The sequence below is a fragment of the Cynocephalus volans genome, chromosome 13 (assembly GCF_027409185.1).
Source record: "Cynocephalus volans isolate mCynVol1 chromosome 13, mCynVol1.pri, whole genome shotgun sequence".
Taxonomy (NCBI): Eukaryota; Metazoa; Chordata; class Mammalia; order Dermoptera; family Cynocephalidae; genus Cynocephalus; species Cynocephalus volans.
In genome coordinates this window covers 74,462,031-74,480,007 of record NC_084472.1, presented here as the reverse complement: position 1 = coordinate 74,480,007, position 17,977 = coordinate 74,462,031, and the positions used below count along the sequence as shown (strand labels likewise).

The 17,977-nt window shown below is 39.3% G+C and overlaps 1 protein-coding gene across 1 annotated transcript in view; it reads left to right on the top strand.

The window, feature by feature from the left end:
- The window catches only part of DDX60L (DExD/H-box 60 like), a 103,246-nt gene that overhangs the window by 38,213 nt on the left and 47,056 nt on the right, over positions 1–17,977 (top strand). The window contains 6 exon segments of the mRNA XM_063076699.1: positions 6,530–6,635; positions 7,113–7,228; positions 8,112–8,272; positions 11,896–12,148; positions 15,933–16,099; positions 16,672–16,830. Of these exon segments, the coding sequence (XP_062932769.1) occupies positions 6,530–6,635; positions 7,113–7,228; positions 8,112–8,272; positions 11,896–12,148; positions 15,933–16,099; positions 16,672–16,830 (962 nt within the window).

Genomic DNA, 17,977 nt, shown 5'->3' with positions numbered 1-17,977 from the left:
AAGCCATGGCAACTGCCGCCTGCTGTCCCTCAGAAGAGGGGTCAAACGGAGTGTATCTCCTATATGCCTCCATCAGGCGTTCCAAGAAAACCGAGGGGGGTTCTACCGGTCCCTGCAAGACCTCTCTTACCTTAGCCAAATTGGTGGGGCGCCGGGCTGCCCCTTTGAGACCTGCCACTAGAGTCCGGCGGTAGACCAGGAGACGCTCCCTACCTGCAGCTGTGTTGTAATCCCACTGAGGTCGGTTGAGGGGAAAGGCGTCATTAATGAGGTTCTCGAGTTGAGTGGGGGCCCCGTTGTCCCCAAGGACATTTTTGCGGGCCTCTAGGAGAATCCTTTCTCGCTCCTCAGTGGTGAAAAGAATCTGTAGGAGCTGTTGGCAATCGTCCCAAGTGGGCTGATGAGAAAACATAAGAGACTCAAGGAGTCCCGTGAGTCCTGCTGGATTTTCAGAAAAAGAAGGATGGTTAGATTTCCAATTATAAAGATCTGCTGAGGAAAAAGGCCAATACTGCAAAGGGACCAAGCCACTTGGCTCGGCTGGGGGCCCTATGGCTCGGAGGGGCAAAGCTACGGTGGAGTCAGGACCCGAGTCGCCTTTCGGACTGCGAGGTTGGCGGCTCCTAGTCCCTGCAGCCGGTCCTTCAGGGTTGGGGTCACTGGGTGCTCGTCCTGGTGCCGATCTGTTTGGTTGAGGGGCCAGAGGGGGCAGCGGAGCCGCCGGGTAAGGTGGGGTTTCAGAGAGAGAAAATAGGTCATCTGGTGTCGGGAGGACGGGGGGTTGGGGAGGGGCGGAAGGCTTCCTTGTAGGTGGCCTTTGAGTATTTTCTGATCCCGAAACAACAGCGACTTTGCTGGAGGGTGGCACCCAGGGAGGGGGATTCTGGGCGAGGTCTTGCCATACCACGACATAGGCAACCTGGTCCGGGTGTCCTCCGGTCTCCTGAAAAACAATCTTTTTAACTGCAAAAATGACAGTAAGATCAAAGGTTCCCTCTGGCGGCCAACCTACGCCGAATGTGGGCCACTCAGACGAACAGAAAGTCCGCCATTTTCCTTTTTTGATCTCCACGGACAGATTGTGAGCCCTGGTTTTGACATCTTTCCAATGATCTAGAGTAAGGGAGAGAGGCGTAAGGGCACCTTGCCCCATCTCGAAAATTTCCAATAGGGGAACGACGACGCAAAGACCTATCACAACTAAGACAAAAAGAAACCAGAAACGGCGACGAGACCGAGTGCCGTAGAAATAGAAGAAAGAGTCCGATGGCAGAGCGCGCCTCCCGAGACGCGGTGAGACCAAAACACAATAATCCTCTGCCAAGGGGTCCACCAGGCGTCCCTGGTCCTCCCCTGATCCTGGGACGTCTCCCAGGATTGCCGGGTGGTGAGCCCCCGAACACGTCTGTTCGCTACTCACACATCAACCCGGAACAAACCCGAAACCAAAATGTGCGCACCCTGAGGGACAGTCGAAATCACTGAGTCAGACACAGAGACGAGACACAGAAACGAGACACAGAAACGAGACACAGAAACGAGACACAGAACGACTGCTGGCCAGCTTACCTCCCGTTGGTGGGTCGGTGGTCCCTGGGTGGGGGTCTCCGATCCCGGACGAGCCCCCAAATGAAAGACTCCCGCAGTGGGTAGTCAGTCAGTTCAGGGAGACCCTCCCAAGGAACAGCGAGACCACGGCTTCGGATGCAAAAACAAGAGGTTTATTGAACACACAGGTACCCGGGCGACTCAGTCTTTTGAAAGACTGGCGCGCCGAGTAGAGCTCCTGGGTCCTTTTTATAGCAAAAAGCGCGGGTACAGAAGCGAGAAGCAAGTTTAATTGGTCAGTTCAAATAAGCGCGGGTACAGAAGCGAGAAGCAAGTTTAATTGGTTAGTTTAAATCAAGCCAGGGGTGAACTTCGGTCAAGTGGGAGTCCTTGAAACAGCTGAGGGGCACTCTTGAAACTTTAACTGACTTGTCTATTTCTGGGAACTATCCGCCCTTGGCTCCGGGCTGGGGCCCAGGTGCATAACTGCAGATATCTCAGACCTGCCCTCTTGGCTGTACTTTCCCTATACCCTTGTAAAAAGCACTTCCTTCACTGTTCAGCCATTCTGTTGAGCCAGCTGCTTCACATTGATGGGGGACATGATAAGACCAGTGCACTCCATGGGAATGGGTCCCTTGCTGCACTTCATTTGCTGTAAAATAATTTCCTGAATCAGAAATGATGTTGTGTCAGATATTGCGACTATGGATAAGGCTGCTGTAAGTCAAAGGTTGCTAGTTTTGGCAGAAGCACTGCATGCAGGGAAGGTGAATCTATATCCAGAGTGTTTATTCCAGTAAGAACAGAGAACTTCCCTTTCTAGCTGATCACTGGAGGCATGGTGCCATATCAGCAATCAGTGTTGGTCTCTCCTACTGACAGATAAGGCATTCAGCAGTAGCTATAGCCAAATGGCCTTGGTTAGTGGAAGTCCATGTTACGGAGGCTATACATGACTTCCCCCTCTGCCACCATGTCTACTTTGTTAATGAGTCCATTGGGCAATGACAAGAGTGGCTCAGGAAGGAGGCTGACTAGGATTCACAGAATGGGTCGTTCTATTCATTTGATTTTAAAAATCCTCCTTTGCTGAGGTCATCCTTTGGTGGGCATTTGGACCACAAATATTTTCATGTTTTTGCCTATTCGGAGAGGCCTATTCACATACCTGTTCCACATACCTTCCATTTTCAAATCACATTCCTTCCACATCCCTGGCCATCCAGCCATACCATCAGCCATAGCCCATGAATCAGTACAGATTTGTACCTCTGACATTCCCAAGCAAAATGAACAACCAGGTGCCCTGCTCAAAGTTCTACCCACTGGGAGGATTTCCCTTTACCACTGTTCTTCAGGAATGTCCCAGAAATGGGCTGTAGTGCTATAGCTGTTTACTTTCAGGTGCTACCTGCATATTGTGTAGAACCATCTCTAAACCAAGTGTTGAGTTTTCTCTTCCTCAGTCACCTGATTGTAGGGGACATCCCATGAGGCCATTGGTGCAGATTGGGAGAGAGAAAGTAATGTGGCAAGAGTAGGGGCTACAGGCATGTTCAATCACTTCCTCCTGTTACTTACTTTTACCTTCAGGGCCTGTTCTAGCCTAATCTTGTATATACTTCTTCCATTTGGTATTGGAATGCTTCTGTACGTGATCAGCTTTGTGGCTTGTTTGGTTGGCCAGTTCATGATGGGAAACTCAGGTTGCTGGTAACTTGGTGGCCCACGGTTAAGCATTTAGTCTCTATTAAGGCCCTGAATATAACAAATGAAAAGTTATTTCTTAAAAGGAGAATAGTTATCCGCAGAGGATGGTAGGACTTTGCTCCAAAATCCTAAGGTTCTGTGCTGTGATTCCCCTGTTGGGGCCTGCCATAGGCTTCAAACAGAATCTCTATCTTCCACCGACACCTCAAGAGCTATTGGCTCTTAACTTGAAAATATGGTCCAAGTGGTAGAGCAGCTTACACAGCAGCTTGGACATGTGGCAAACCCATCTCTTGTTCTTGGCTTTTTGGTCACTTGATAAATGGACCCATTCAGAATAACACATCTAAATGAGGAATACGTTGCCTCCAAAATTCAAAGAAGCTCACCAGGAATTGCGCCTCATTTTTGGTTGTAGAAGGGGCCAGATGCATCATTTTATCCTTCACCTTAAAAAGGATATCTTAATATGCCTCACACCATGGAACCCCTACCAATTTCACTGGAGTGGACAGATCCTGAATTTTCGTTGGATTTATTTTCCACCCTCAACATGCAAATGTCTTATCAATCTTTCAAGTGCTTTCTACTTCTTACTCACTAGGTACAAGCAGCATAATATCATCAATGATGGACCAGTGAGGTACCTTGTGGAAGGTTAAGGTAAAAATTCCCCCAAGAAAATTCTCTGAGGACTAAATTATGACGTAAGGTTGGAGAGTTGGTATGCCCCTGAGGTATGACAGTAAAGGTGTATTTCTGGCCTTGCCAGCTGAAAGTAAGCTGCTTTTTCTAGTCTTTATTAACAGGGATGGAGAAAAAAGCATTTGCCAGATCAATAGCTATATACCAGGTACCGGAAAAAGCATGTTAATTTGCTCAAACAATGAAGCTGCATCTGGAACAGCAGCTGCAATTGGAGTCACCATATGGTTAAATTTACAATAAATTTACAGTCTTTAAGATCCATCTGTTTTCTGCATAGTCCAGACAGTCGAGTCGAAAATCATCACCTCTGTCTCTCTGCAGTCCTTAATGATGGCATTAACCTCTGCAGTCCCTCCTTTCAGTATTGCTTTTTTTTTTTTTTTTTTGCAGTATTGCTTTTGGTTTACTATCTTCCTAAGTATAGGCAATTCTAGTGGCTTCCATAATAGCCCTCACTCCACAGGTCAATGAAACAATGGGGGAATTCTGCCAGTTGCTGAGTATATCTGTTCCAATGATGCATTCTCGAACTGGTGAAGTAACCACATGATGGGTTCAGAGATCCAATGTGAGATTGATCTGGGCTAAAATTCCATCAGTAACCTCACCTCCATAAACCCATACTCTAACTAGTGGGCCACAGTGACATTTTGGGTCTCTTGAAATTAGCATCAGTTCAAAACCAGTCTTCAGTAATGCCTTGAAAAGTCGGACTATTTTCCTTTCTCCAGTACACAGTCACCCTGATAAATGGCTATAGGATCCTTTAGGGAAGACTGGGAGAAAGATTAACAGTGCCAGTTGTAGCAGTGCAGTCAGGCCCTTCCTCTGGGCACTCAGCCGCCCCTTCAGTCAAAGAGTTCTGGGTCTGTAAAGTGGCTCAAGTTTGGGAACTGATTAGGGGGCCGTGACTCTTTGTTTTGGTGATTCAAATTAAACTTCAGTTTGCTTATTCTAGAACTCTTCCTCTTATACAGATGAATTTAGAATTTGGTAGACTGTTCATCTATTTCTTTTCCGGGAACACCATTATCAACTAGCCAATGCCATAGGTCTCTGCGAATCAGACTATTCAGATTACTGCTCTGACTTCAGTGCTCATTATAGTAGCTGTGACTTCTTTGTCTTTAGTGACTAACTGCTGCCACTTGGCCCTGCCACCATAGGATCCAATTATGCCCATTGCGTTCAGAGACCCCTGTTTGATGGTAGCAGTTCCCATGGCAATTTCTGACTTAAAAGAGTAGAGTAACCACAAGCTCTTCGAGGTTGCTGGGGTTCCCCTCACAATTTTATTTCTCACAGTTGTGGTGAAAGGTGTGTCCTCTGTAACTTCATGGGGTGGGTGAGCAGATCTCTTATGAGAAACCCACTCTAACATTATAATCTTCCTAAGCTTTGGGTACCGTAGGTCAGCCACATGTCTAGTCAGAGTTTCAGAAGCGAGGACACAGACAACAGTGGAGGAAGCAATATTTAAAGAGATAATGACTGAAAAATTTTCTGCATTAATGAAAGACACAAATACTGGGATTTAGGATGCACATTGACTCTCACGTAGGACACACCCACACGCACTAAAACTACATTATAGTGCAACTGCAGCATATCAAAGTCAGAGTTCTTCAAAGAATTAGAGAAAACAGTTACCTACAAAGGAAAAAAAGTTAAACTGTTCGCAGACTTCTCAACAGCAATAGAAGCAAGATGATAAGAGAGTAATGTTTTTTAAGTAATGAGAAAAAATAACATTTGTTAGGGGATAATGTAACAAGAAAACGTACAATTTAAGAATGAGGAAATAATACAGATATTTCCAGATATACAAGGACTGAGTTAACTAACATCATACCTTCATTAAAAGTATTTATATAGAATGTAATTCAGGGTGAAGGAAATGATCACCAGCAGGAATGTCAGAGATGCAAAAGGAATGCAAATGGGAATTTTGGATGCACTGATAGAGGATATTGTCCAGAATTTAGGGATGAGGAGAAAAAAGATTATAATTTTTCTTCATCTATAATTATAAATAAAAATCAATTTAAGAAATCTGTTATTAGTCCATTAGCATGTTGAGCACGTGGGCCTTATATAACTGAGAAAATAAAAACTCAAGGAGGCCCTGAAGCATATTCAGTGGTGGATAAAAGGATTTCATTGTTGTCAGTTTATTTTCATAGATGCCTATATGCAGATGAACTTTAAGTGACTCTTCTTTTTTCAAGTGCTATTATTTATTTACTGTCACTTAGGAAATAATAAAAAGAATAAGCATTTGGAAATGGAAAACCCATATGTTGGTCTATCTGCTGATCCATCTGCTACCATTTATCTAAAATAGCTTAGCTTACCCAAATAGCTGTATGCCATTTCTTTATATTCTGTTTTGCTCCAAAATGTTTGGTGTGAGGAATATGTCATTTGGAAGAGCTAACTTGGTAGACATTAGCAAAATTTGTGCAAAATATTATGTTTTTGAAATTTTAAAAATAATCTTCAAAGTTTTTGTAGGATAGTTGTATATTTCCTCCAATTTTAATTTTATGTTTGCTTTCAGAAATTTCCTTGAAAAAGATGCCTAGTTTGGGTTTTATTCCAATGACATCTTCGGTAATTGATAAGTTTGTTGGAGACATGGTGAAGGATTTGCCTATTCTAAAGAGGTATAGAGTTAACAAAGTGCCTAATTTAGTGCTTTAAACTCCAAAATACTTGTGGAATTAAGGACTCATCAAAATATCTATGTAAATATCATATCTGAATATAGTGAGTTTGATATAATGGACTATGTTTAAGTGAATATAATATCTAATATGTCTATATAATTTGAACATTATTAGATAAAAATTTATATCATTTTGAACTTATAATAAAATTACTCCAGCTATATAAGATTTATTTATACTAAGTAATTATTGATGTTGATGGGGCTGTTAGAGGAATGGCAGAGATTCAGGGTTCTTACATCTCTTAAAAACCACTGAGATTTCATAACCCACGTCACATCATAGAAATAGAAAGAGGTTGTAAGATATCTATAATATCATAGCCGGAAGTTTGTGCCGTGTTAAAGCTTCATTTGAAGGGCCTAAATATAAACAAATTTTAAATTTAAAAAAATTATTTATTTATTTTTACAGTGATGATCCAGTTATTACTTCACTGTTTAAACGAAAGGAAACTGATGAACTTTTGCACTGGCATGCTCATAGACCTCTTACTGATGTCTATGACAGGACCAAGTGTCACTTTGATGGTAAGCTCTGTGACCGTGATAAAATAGAGCTTATATGAATTGCCTTTTCTGCTCTTTACTGAACAAAAAGTATTATATTATAAACAGAAATTATATTTTGAATGAGATTAGTGCATACGTAATTGAAGAAGCACTTTAGGAAGTGTGCTATCTGAAAAGATCTCACAATATTGCCTGGTGTACATGTGTATGTATGCATGCAGATGTATCTGTTAATTCAAACAGATTTTTTTCATCTTACTAAGAAGAATACATACATGGCATTGTCATTAAAAATATCAGATTCTGTTCTAAGATAGTTTATGATTTTAGGAATCTATTCCTTGAAGTAAATATGCTGATACATCCATAGCCTTCCTAGAAATTTCAGTAAATATTTTAGGCTTTGAAAGCCAAGAGACAAAAATTGAGGCCATGATGTAGGTACTTATGTAACCATTTAAAATATAGCCATTTAAAAATGTAAAAAAAATTCTTATCTCAAAAGCAAAATGGGGGGTGGGGTGGAAGGTGCCAGTCACATTCGACCATGTGGGCCTTAGTTTGTAGACCTCTATTCCAGAGAAATACATTAGTTGAATTTGCCCCTATCTGCCTCTTCTCTTCTCCTGCCAAATGACAGAGGCAATGTCCAGGTACTCTTGGAGGGGGACATTAGCAGAGCTCCTTGTCCATCCCCTTCCTCAAATAAGATAAGGGATTATTTTATCACCATGTTATATACTCTGACCTTATTAGCAAAGACTAAGTTATTGGTCTGGAGTTAAAATAAAAAAAAAAAGAATGAGTGGGAAGGGAGATGTAGTGAAGTAGTAAGTTCATTCTATCAATATATAGCAATGTTTTTAAATACATTTTTACATTTTAAGTCTTTCTGTTTCAGAAAAATCTAGAGACCCTCATGTTATTAATGGCCTAAAAATGAATCAGGCTTATGAGAAATTTTATGGAAACTCATTAGAATCAATCTCTTCAAAAGTCATTGTAACACAAACTACACAGCCGAAGGACGATTCCAGTGGTGCCAACAGTGAAATATTACAGGTAGATTCTATAGATTTTACCTATTCCTTTTTTACATTGCTTTGCTTTCTTTAAACTATTCATTCACATTTTTGGAGGTGTGTTTTTCTTTCTCATATTTGCTTACAAATGAGTTATTATTTTGCTTACTTGCCATGAGAAATTCTAAGAAAATTACATAAAATGCAGTTTATTCTCTTTATGATATTGAAACATATGAAGATACTTCAAAAAATTCATGGTAATACTTGTATTATCTTCTAACTCTAGTTTTCCATCATCTTTTTCAAGTAGCCTCATAGATTTATCTGGTAAAGTACCTAAAGCATTGAAAGATTATGAACTTGGATTTAGAAATGTTGAATTTAAGTTAAAAGGAACATTTTAAAATTACAATGAAAATCTTTTTACATATAGGTGGTAAAAATAGGCCTAACACACCCATCAGCTTTATTAGTTTGCCTGAATTTTGAAAACTACCTATACATTTATAAATGATTTATGCCATCAGTCTGTCTGGGAATTTTGTTTGAATTAAAGGTAAAACCATTTCTTTTTCCTGTAAGGATGGGACGCCTTCATACCTACTTTCTTCCTCTTTCTTCCCTTTACTCTGGGCCATAGTTGTGTACACAATTTATAAAAATATTTTGAAAAGATAATGTGGAAGAGGATCAGGTAATGTAATTGGTAATGTTTATAACTGAACAAATGGTCGGTTTTATGACTTTCCTTGGGAAAATAATACCTTGCGATCGATCATTCTTTATCAGAGGGGATTTCATTAGGCTTGAGTACACCTTTCCTGGCCTCCTGGTTAGGAATTAAAGAAAGACATTTGTTTTTGTAAAACCCCCTTCTGAGGTCAGCGATGCTAAATGTTTGAGAGAACACAAGATAAATTAGTAATGCCAAAGTCATTTAACACAGCTGCCTACCAAATTGGAGTAGGTATGGAAATGTTTCAGAAAATGAAACATAAAGGCCCCGGGGGAAAAAGCCCAAAGTATGTGAATATTTCCTCCTCCCACTAATTTATGAAAATTCTTAACCAGAGACCTGGAGTCTTCCCTTTCCTTGCCAGACCCTCAACTCATTAACAGGACAGAAGGTGAAAGGACTACAAGGAAAGGCAAAATCAGTCAGATGGTCAAGATAACATTGAAGAGTAATCACTAGTTACCCTAAAGGTTTCTTAGCACTGCTGTGAGGTCCCTCCCCTAGAACTATTTCAAAGTCCATCTAGCCATCTCTCACAATTCCCAGCGTACATGCTTTTGGCTGTAGAGGCTCCACTTTAGCCCACAGACCTCACCTCCTCCTCACAGAGGGTGGCCTGGTGAAGCTGGCCCAGGTACAAGTCCAGGCTGGGCTCAAAACACAGAGATCAAAGTGAAAATAGTTCCTAGAAGCCAGCTGAGCCTTGTGCCCATGGCTGCGCCTCTGATCCTTCATGGGCAGTGCTGATCACGGGGCCAGGTGCTGGCCAGCCCTGTTCAGTCCTGTTACCTTGCCCAGGAACTGCTTGGCACTGCAATCCAAGTAAAATGGGAATTAAAAACGGGAATTAAGTGTTACACTCAATTTGAGGGGAGGCGGGAAAAATTACCACCGCGGTAAGTGTCTGGCTCCTCCATTTCCTATTGGGATTTCTGCTTTCTAAATAGGGAATTTTATCCTCCCTCATTACCTAGTGTCTACTTAGAACAGTTTAAGACCATTGGTGTTTTTTCAAGATGAATCTCCAAAGAGGAGATGGGATCAGGGAGGCTCAAAACACTTTGGAGGGTAGAGAATGAATAAATGAATGAATGACTAAATTTGTAAGAAGCTTCCCTATGATCAAGTCCAAAGGCCATTCTTTCTCTTGGTTTTATTACGTTTATTCCTTTATTCATAATTTGCACCACTCAGAAATCTATATAATTTTTAGTAGGGAGAGACTGTTTACTTTTATACTTAATTTTAAGTAGGTCTGCATTGCACAAAGGCTTTATTATGTATTTTTATTTTTTAACTGACACGTAATTGTACATATTTATGGGATACAATATGATATTTGGGTACATGTATACAATGTGTAATGATCGAATCAGGGTAATTAGCATATCCATCACCTCAAACATTTGTCATTTCTTTGTGTTGGGAACATTCAAAATCCTCTCTTAGCTATTTGAAATTATACAATTAGTTGTTGTCAATGGTAGTCCCTTTACAGTGCTACAGAGCACTAGAACTTATTCCTACTATCTAGCTGTAATTTGCATTTGTTGATCAACCTCTCGCTATCCCCCTTCTCTCAACTCGTCCCAGGCTCTAGTAACCACCTTTCTACCCTCTACTTCTATGAGTTCAGCTTTTTTAGCTTTCACATATGAGTGAGAACACGCAGTATTTACCTTTCTGTGCGTGGCATATTTCACTTAACATAATGACCTCCAGGCTTATCCGTGTTGCTGGGAATGACAGGCTGCATAGTCTTCCATTGTGTAGGTATTCCGCATTTTCTTATCCCGTCTTCTGTTGATGGACATTTAGGTTGATTCCATATTGTGAGTAATTGCTATTGTGAGTAATGCTACAATTAACATGGGAGTGCAGGTATTCTGTTGAAATACTGATTTCCTTTCCCTTGAATATATACCCAGTAGTGGGATTGCTAGGTCATGTAGTAGTTCTATTTTAAGGAGCCTCCATACTGTTTTCCATAATGGCTGAACTTATTTACATTCCCATCGACAGTGTATGAGTTCCTTTTTCTCCATTTCCTCCCCACCATTTGTTATTTTTTTTCTCTTTTTGCTAATAGCTGCTCTAACCGAAGTGAGAAGATATCTCATTGTGGGTTTAATTTGCATTTCTGTGATGATTAGTGATGCTGAACATTTTTTTCATATACTTGTTGGCCATTTGTATGTCTTCTTTTGAGAAATGTTTATTCAGATCATTTGCCCATTTTTTAATTGGATTATTTGTTTTTGGTTGTTGTTCGGTTGCTTGAGTTCCTTATATTTTCTGGATATTAGCACTTTGTCAGCTGTATAGTTTAAAATTATTTTCTCCCATTCTGCAGATTGTCTCTTCACTCTGTTGATTGTTTCCTTTGCTATACAGAAGATTTTTAGTTTGATATAATCCCATTTGTTTATTTTTGCTTTAATTGTTTGTGTTTTTAAGGTTTTATTCATGAAATCTTTGCTCAGACCCATATCGTGAAGTGTTTTCCTTATGTTTTCTTCTAGTAGTTTCATAGTTTTGGGTCTCACATTTAAGCCTTTTGTCAATTTTGAGTTGATTTTCATACATGGTGAAAGATAGGTGCCTAATTTTATTCTTCTGAATATGGATATCCAGTTTTCCCAGCACCATTTACTGAAGGAACTGTCCTTTTCCCAGTGTATGCTCTTGGTGCTTTGTCAAAAGTCAGTTGGCTGTAGATACATGGATTTATTTGTGGGTTATATATTCTGTTCAATTGGTCAAGACCTTAATTTTAAGAAAAGGACATTGAGAATGTGCCAGTCCAAGAATAAGGTGATGGTCAAAGACCTCAGTAAACACATGAAGAATACTCTCTCACTAATGAATTGTCATGTAGGAATATTTACATTTGTTTCACAATATGTTCTTTTCTTATTGAGCAGGATACAGAACACAAAAAAATTATTAGAAAGAAAACGAAAAGGTCAATTCTCAAAGATGATCAGAAAGAAAAACGACAATGGAATGCTCTGTCATTTTCTATTGAAGAGGAGATGAAAGAGAATTTAAATTCTGGAATAAAGAAATTAGAAGAATTTTTGATGTCATGTACAAGTAATTCAGTGAAACTTCAAGTTGAAATGGTAGGGTTAATCGCCTGCTTTAAAGCATGGAAAGAACATTGCCAAGGTGGAGGTGAGTGACTCTATAGTAGATGGGTAAAGAGTTACGATAAAAATATTAATGATGCTTACATATTTATCAAGTGCATGGTTGTGCTAAAAATTTTACACGTGTCATCTGATTTTATTTCCAATATGACTCTCTAAGATGGTTATTATCATCCCTATTTTTCAGATGAGGAAGTAGAATTGCAGAGAAGTTGAGACAGGGTGTCAACAGGTTAAAAATGGCACATTCAAAAAGAAATGGAAGAGAATGTAAAGAAAGGACTCTTACAAAAGATGTGGGCAGAATTAATGAAACCAGTAAAGCAGAGGGAGGCCCAGCATTGGCAACAGGGCCTATCAAAGAAGGGAAGCCCTCAGTACCAGGGAGATCTGAAGTTGCGGCTGGGAGGTGATTTTTCATGGGTCTTTCATGTTTCGGCATGCCTTGCAAGCAGAAGCACTGATGGTTTTTGTTCCAGACTGTGTTTTCAGGGATATTTGTGCAGTGAACAGCCTCCGAAGACAAAGATTATGTATCCTTCTGAAGCAGGATAGAACAGGGACTTGCCCCAGGGAGGCTGCTCAAGCTGACACCAGGTAGCAGCACCTTAACCACCCTACCAGTCACCTTGCCCTTCTTCAGAGCCTTGTGGTTTTCTGAAAAGGAAACAAAACCACAGAGTGCAAAAACATCCTTGTTCTTTGGTTCTCAGAAAAGAGCTTACTCAAGAAAAAAAAGCAACTAAACCCCTTTTCTCATCTGTTTTCTTGAATATTCCTCCCCTTAGTTAGGATAGAGAAACACTGCCATCCCAGAACAACATATAAACCCTTCCCTCAATATTCGTGGAGTGGTCCTCATTCACGACGTTGCCTGTGCACCTCCTGTGTGTACTTTGGCTTTGCAATAAACTTTGAGTGTGAGTGTGACTCTGCCTTGTGAGCTTGATGTTATTGTGGGTTCCTGAAGGGGTTCTTCCCTTGGGAAATCCAAGGACCTATCTCTCTGACATCACTTCTAGATCAAAGGCCAGGTTTGTTTATTGTCCAGTGTAATGAAGATAATGTCTCCGTCCAGGGAAAAGTGGTAGATTTGCTTGAAATGCATTATAAAAGATTGGGGTTTTCTAAGTTCAGGGTTCCTTAGCTGTGTCACAATCCCACTGTGTGTGCATCTTCTACCTGGGCTTTATATCTCCCCCATGGAGCACAAGGGAAACTGATATACGCATGATGCTTATATTGCTAGTTATACCATAAGTAATAAATTCTTTTTGTCTCTGACCCAAGACTCTCATATCTTTTGCCAGCATCCATGAAACTGTGGTGAATTAAATTGTTAGTTTGCAGTAGGGTAAAATCTCAGATCTTTCATAGTTCCTGACAGGAGCAAGGAAAAAGAGTGGATATCAGAACTCTTTGAGAGCTTTAGCTACAGAGAATAGATGCCTAAAAGCCGCTATGGCCTTAGGTAATGAAACATAACCATTTACAAACTATGGCTGGCAGGGAGGGAACTGGGTGGAAATGGGTTCTCCTATCTAGCATTCTAAGTGCTCCGTGTTCTACTATCAATATCTCCAACGGGCAGTAGAGAGTAATTTTGGTGAAACAGGTAGCAGGAATGATGTGGGGATACTATTTGTAGGTATTACTTCCTCATGTGACTTACAGAAGTCTGTGCTTTTATTCTCTATGTTCTTGGAGATTGCAATTTGGAAGAAATAGGTAAGGGAAAATGTCAGTGAAAAATTAGACTGAGTAGAGATATATAATTTTGATGCTAGATGAAATTATCACATGCCATTACTTCTCCAAACTGACATTTCTTCCTCAAGTAGTTCCAGTGGACCACCCTGTATTGAGTATCTCCTACTCAGATCCCTTGTATGCATGGCCACGGAACTCTTCTCCGTATTCACACTCAGATCTATTTATTCTGCCACCAACCAAGCCAATCCCTCAGTGGGCCCAAATACCATGGTCATTTCATCTCTCAGCCTTGCCTTATGCAGTTTTGCTTATCCACGATGTTGTATCAGTTGCCATTGGCTGCTGTTAACAGATAAGGATTAACATCGTCTTTTAAAAGCTAGAAGTTTATTTCTCACTCACGTAAAAGAAGTCCAGAGATGGGCAGTCAATGCGGCTGTGGCAACTCTTCAGGGACCCTGGTGCCTTAGGCTCCTCTACCATCATGTTCCCCCATTATTGGTGCATTGATGAGGGTGGCCAGGACCTCCATGATGGCCATATCTCAGAATAAAGGAGGAAGAAGACAAAAAGGCAAATATGTACCATTCCAGTTGTATTACCTCCATTTAATAAGACTTCCCAGAAATTCCACCAACTTTGGCTTACATCTCGATGGCCAATGTTAGTGACCAAGCCATACCTAACCACAGGGAGATTAGAAACTGTGGACTTTTTACTGGCCACATTGCAGTCTTTGTTAATATAGGGATTAATATAAGAATGGATGTTAAAGAGGCATAACCAGTTTCTGCTGCAGAAGTTCTCCTTGTCTCCCTCTACCTAAACTTTGTCTGTCCTCCAAGATCAGTTTATGGCCCATCTCCTCGTGAACCCTTCCCAACTACTTCAGCTCACATACACTTACTGCCTTGATCACCCCTTTTAGACTTTGAATTATGAGTCTCTTCGATTTCTTATTTATCTATTTCAAGACTGATCCCTTGTTTCTTCAATTAGACTTAAAGTTATGGATGTGGGAACTCTTGTCTTAAATCTTTTTTACCTCCTTAAAAGCATATGCTGGGGGTCTGCATAAGCAGTTATTCAGCTGTGTTTGTTGAAGGAAGAGGGCATTACAACAGCCCTGACCTTGTATGAAATGGTTAGAAGTGGGGTAGAGATAAAGGGGCTGGCTATATGTGAACATAAGGTAATAAAAGGGCTTGGAGAGTGTATAGAATAATTGGGATGCAGTGGGGTTGTATCTTAGCCTTCCGTGATTGAAGGGTTCCATTGATTTTTTTCATGAATACAAATACTGTATATGATCAAGAGTAGACTTTAGTAAATGTTGCTGATGTTTTGGTCAGGTATATAAAGTCACAGGGCTTTTTCCTATAAATATAGAGTAAAAGACACACACAAATAGTGTGCAGATTATATTGCATTATTTTCCTCTGGAAACTTGTTCAGAACTGAGTTTAAATCATTCTTATTTTTGCTAAGAATTACAAAGTTTGTTTTCTTTTTCTTTTTTCCTACACTTAACTCAGCTATTTCTTTTTTTTAAAAAAGATATAAAATACTACTTAGTAAATAAAATGTAAAAACATAATTTAACTTTCTTGAGAATATGAGGACATCAGTAGGAAAACTTTTTCTTTTTTACTTGAAACAATTGATTGTACATATCTGTGGGGTACAGAGCTGAATAGCAATACCCCTGTGAAATATGCGATGCTCAAATCAGGGTATAGTATATTTATCATATTGTGATAATATATTAATATATTCATCATTACACAGTGTAATGATGAATATAGTAATTATATTTATCCCCTTTACCCCTCTTCCTCCCCTTTTCCCACCTCTGGTGGCCTCAGTTCCATTCTCTCCTTTTCTCAGCTATTTCTAAGTTACTTAAGATGACAATAAAATGTGGATAAAGTATTAGTTTTATTTAATCATGCGGTTTAGTTTTTTTATGCTCTAAAACCTCCATTAAAGTCAAGGAAAATAGAGTTTAATCAAATTAGGCTAATTGATTGACTTGATTGTGATCAAGTAGTTGTTTCTGATGTTCTTTGTAACAATTTTATTGTTTCTTTAACAAGGCAAAATTTCAAAAGACTTAAGTATAGCTGTTCAAATGATGAAAAGGATCCATTCACTCCTGGAGGGATACCCAGAAATTTTGGAAGAGGAACATCATCAATTTATAGCTAAATGCCTTAAATATTTAGGCTTTCATGATTTGGCAAACTCTTTAGATCCATCCCTGGTAAGATAAATAGAATTTATCATTACTTTTAACTTTCACTCAATTTGAATATAGTAGAATAATTAATAGCTATCATAAAGTATCTCATATATAGTTATCAACTGAACATATTTATTCTGGTTCTAGTTTATAAAACTAATATATTTGAAAGTATTTGTTAATAACCTAGTTGCCAAAATTTGAAGTAAGTTCGAATTAAAAAACTTATATAGATGCTTCCTGGAAGCAGATATTAAATACCTGATGCCACTTTGTAACAAGAATGAATCCTGGAGTTAATTCTAGCACACAATCTAAAAACTGAAGTGAGATTGAAGAATGGTCTTTAATGGGCTTTTCTAGCTTCCAATTCCAGGATGAACTTTTTAAAAATGTTAATATCTGCTGTTTTATTTATCACAAGAATGATATTTTAGGTGCTAAAACTCTTCTTACTTAAATATTGCACTATTTAAAATCATGCTAAAAATGCCTTGTGCTTAGAACATGTTCAATAGATTTTTATTAAATGTTTATTTAATTTTGTAATTTAAGTTGATTTCAAAGAAAATAATACATTAAAATAATAACAGATGTTAGGAGATGACAACAAAAAGAAGGAAAAGAATAAATCTTCAATTGGCATTGGACCAGCTAGGTTTCAACTACAGTACATGGGCTATTACTTGATACGAGATGAGAGAAAAGATCCAGATGCCAGAGTTCAGGATTTTATTCCTGACACATGGCAGGTAATGACAACACTTTATTTTCTTAATTAGTATGATATCGTAGCTTCTCATTGCTGTGTCTCTATGTGTTGTATTTTGCATGAACTTCTTAACCATGTTTAATGCCATTTGAAACTGTTTCATCAATAAGGCTGACTATAAGTTCACATTTCAGGAAGGTAATGTTTCATCTAATAGATAAACTGTTTTCATGTGGGTACATTGATTGAGTTATATAGACATCTTTGAGTCACATTATCATAGAGGATCCTACAGATATTGCCCATAGTAACAGAAGAACTTGTGTAAATATAAGTAGGTACAGGGAAATTTTGGTGGTCTAAGCTGGGAGTTCTTTATGTCTATGTATCCAGCAACACCATCTGTGATGGGTAAGAGAGAGAATCTGATTGTGCATAAGAAGCTCCTTGGTTGCTAGTAACACAAAGTGTCACCATCGAAGTTGTGCACTTTCTGAAGAGTTAACTTTTTCTAAAATGATCAGTCAATTTTGCCTAGGGTGTATTTAATAGAGTTATGGGCAAATTTTTTTTTAAGTGAACGGAAAGATGTGCATAATCCTTAAATATTTATACAGTGAATGCCCAACATTTTCATTGATCTTAAACAAGTTTGTTTAAAATTCATAAAAATTGATTAACAAATGAGAATAAAATATATCCATGTAGGAAGTCAGAACCTGATTTTTTTTTTTTTCCCCTGGAGCAGGAGGAGCAGTTCTTTACTTCAGTGGGGTTAACAAGACAGCTAAATATTCTTCACTAGCTCTATACGAGTTGTAATTCTTCTGGTCAGTTCCTTCTAGGATGTCTCTGGGAGAAGATCCTGAGTAATGAGGGTACACAGGCAGGTGTGTTTTCCCACCTTCTGCTCATGATACATCGAGCAGTGTTACAATTCTTTGGCTAGTGATCATGTTGACACGATATAAGCACAGGCCCAATGGGTGTGTGCCTGTGAAACTCTCACACATTCTCAAAGGTAGTAGATGGTTTTCTCCTGTGCCTGGAGCATGTAACTAGAGTTTGACAGATCATTGACTTTTTTCCTTCTTGGCCTTTTTATTTTCACCATTAGGAAAAGATATATTAGTATCTATTTGTATGTAAAGCTATGTTGATGTGGCATCACTAACTCTTAGAACTCA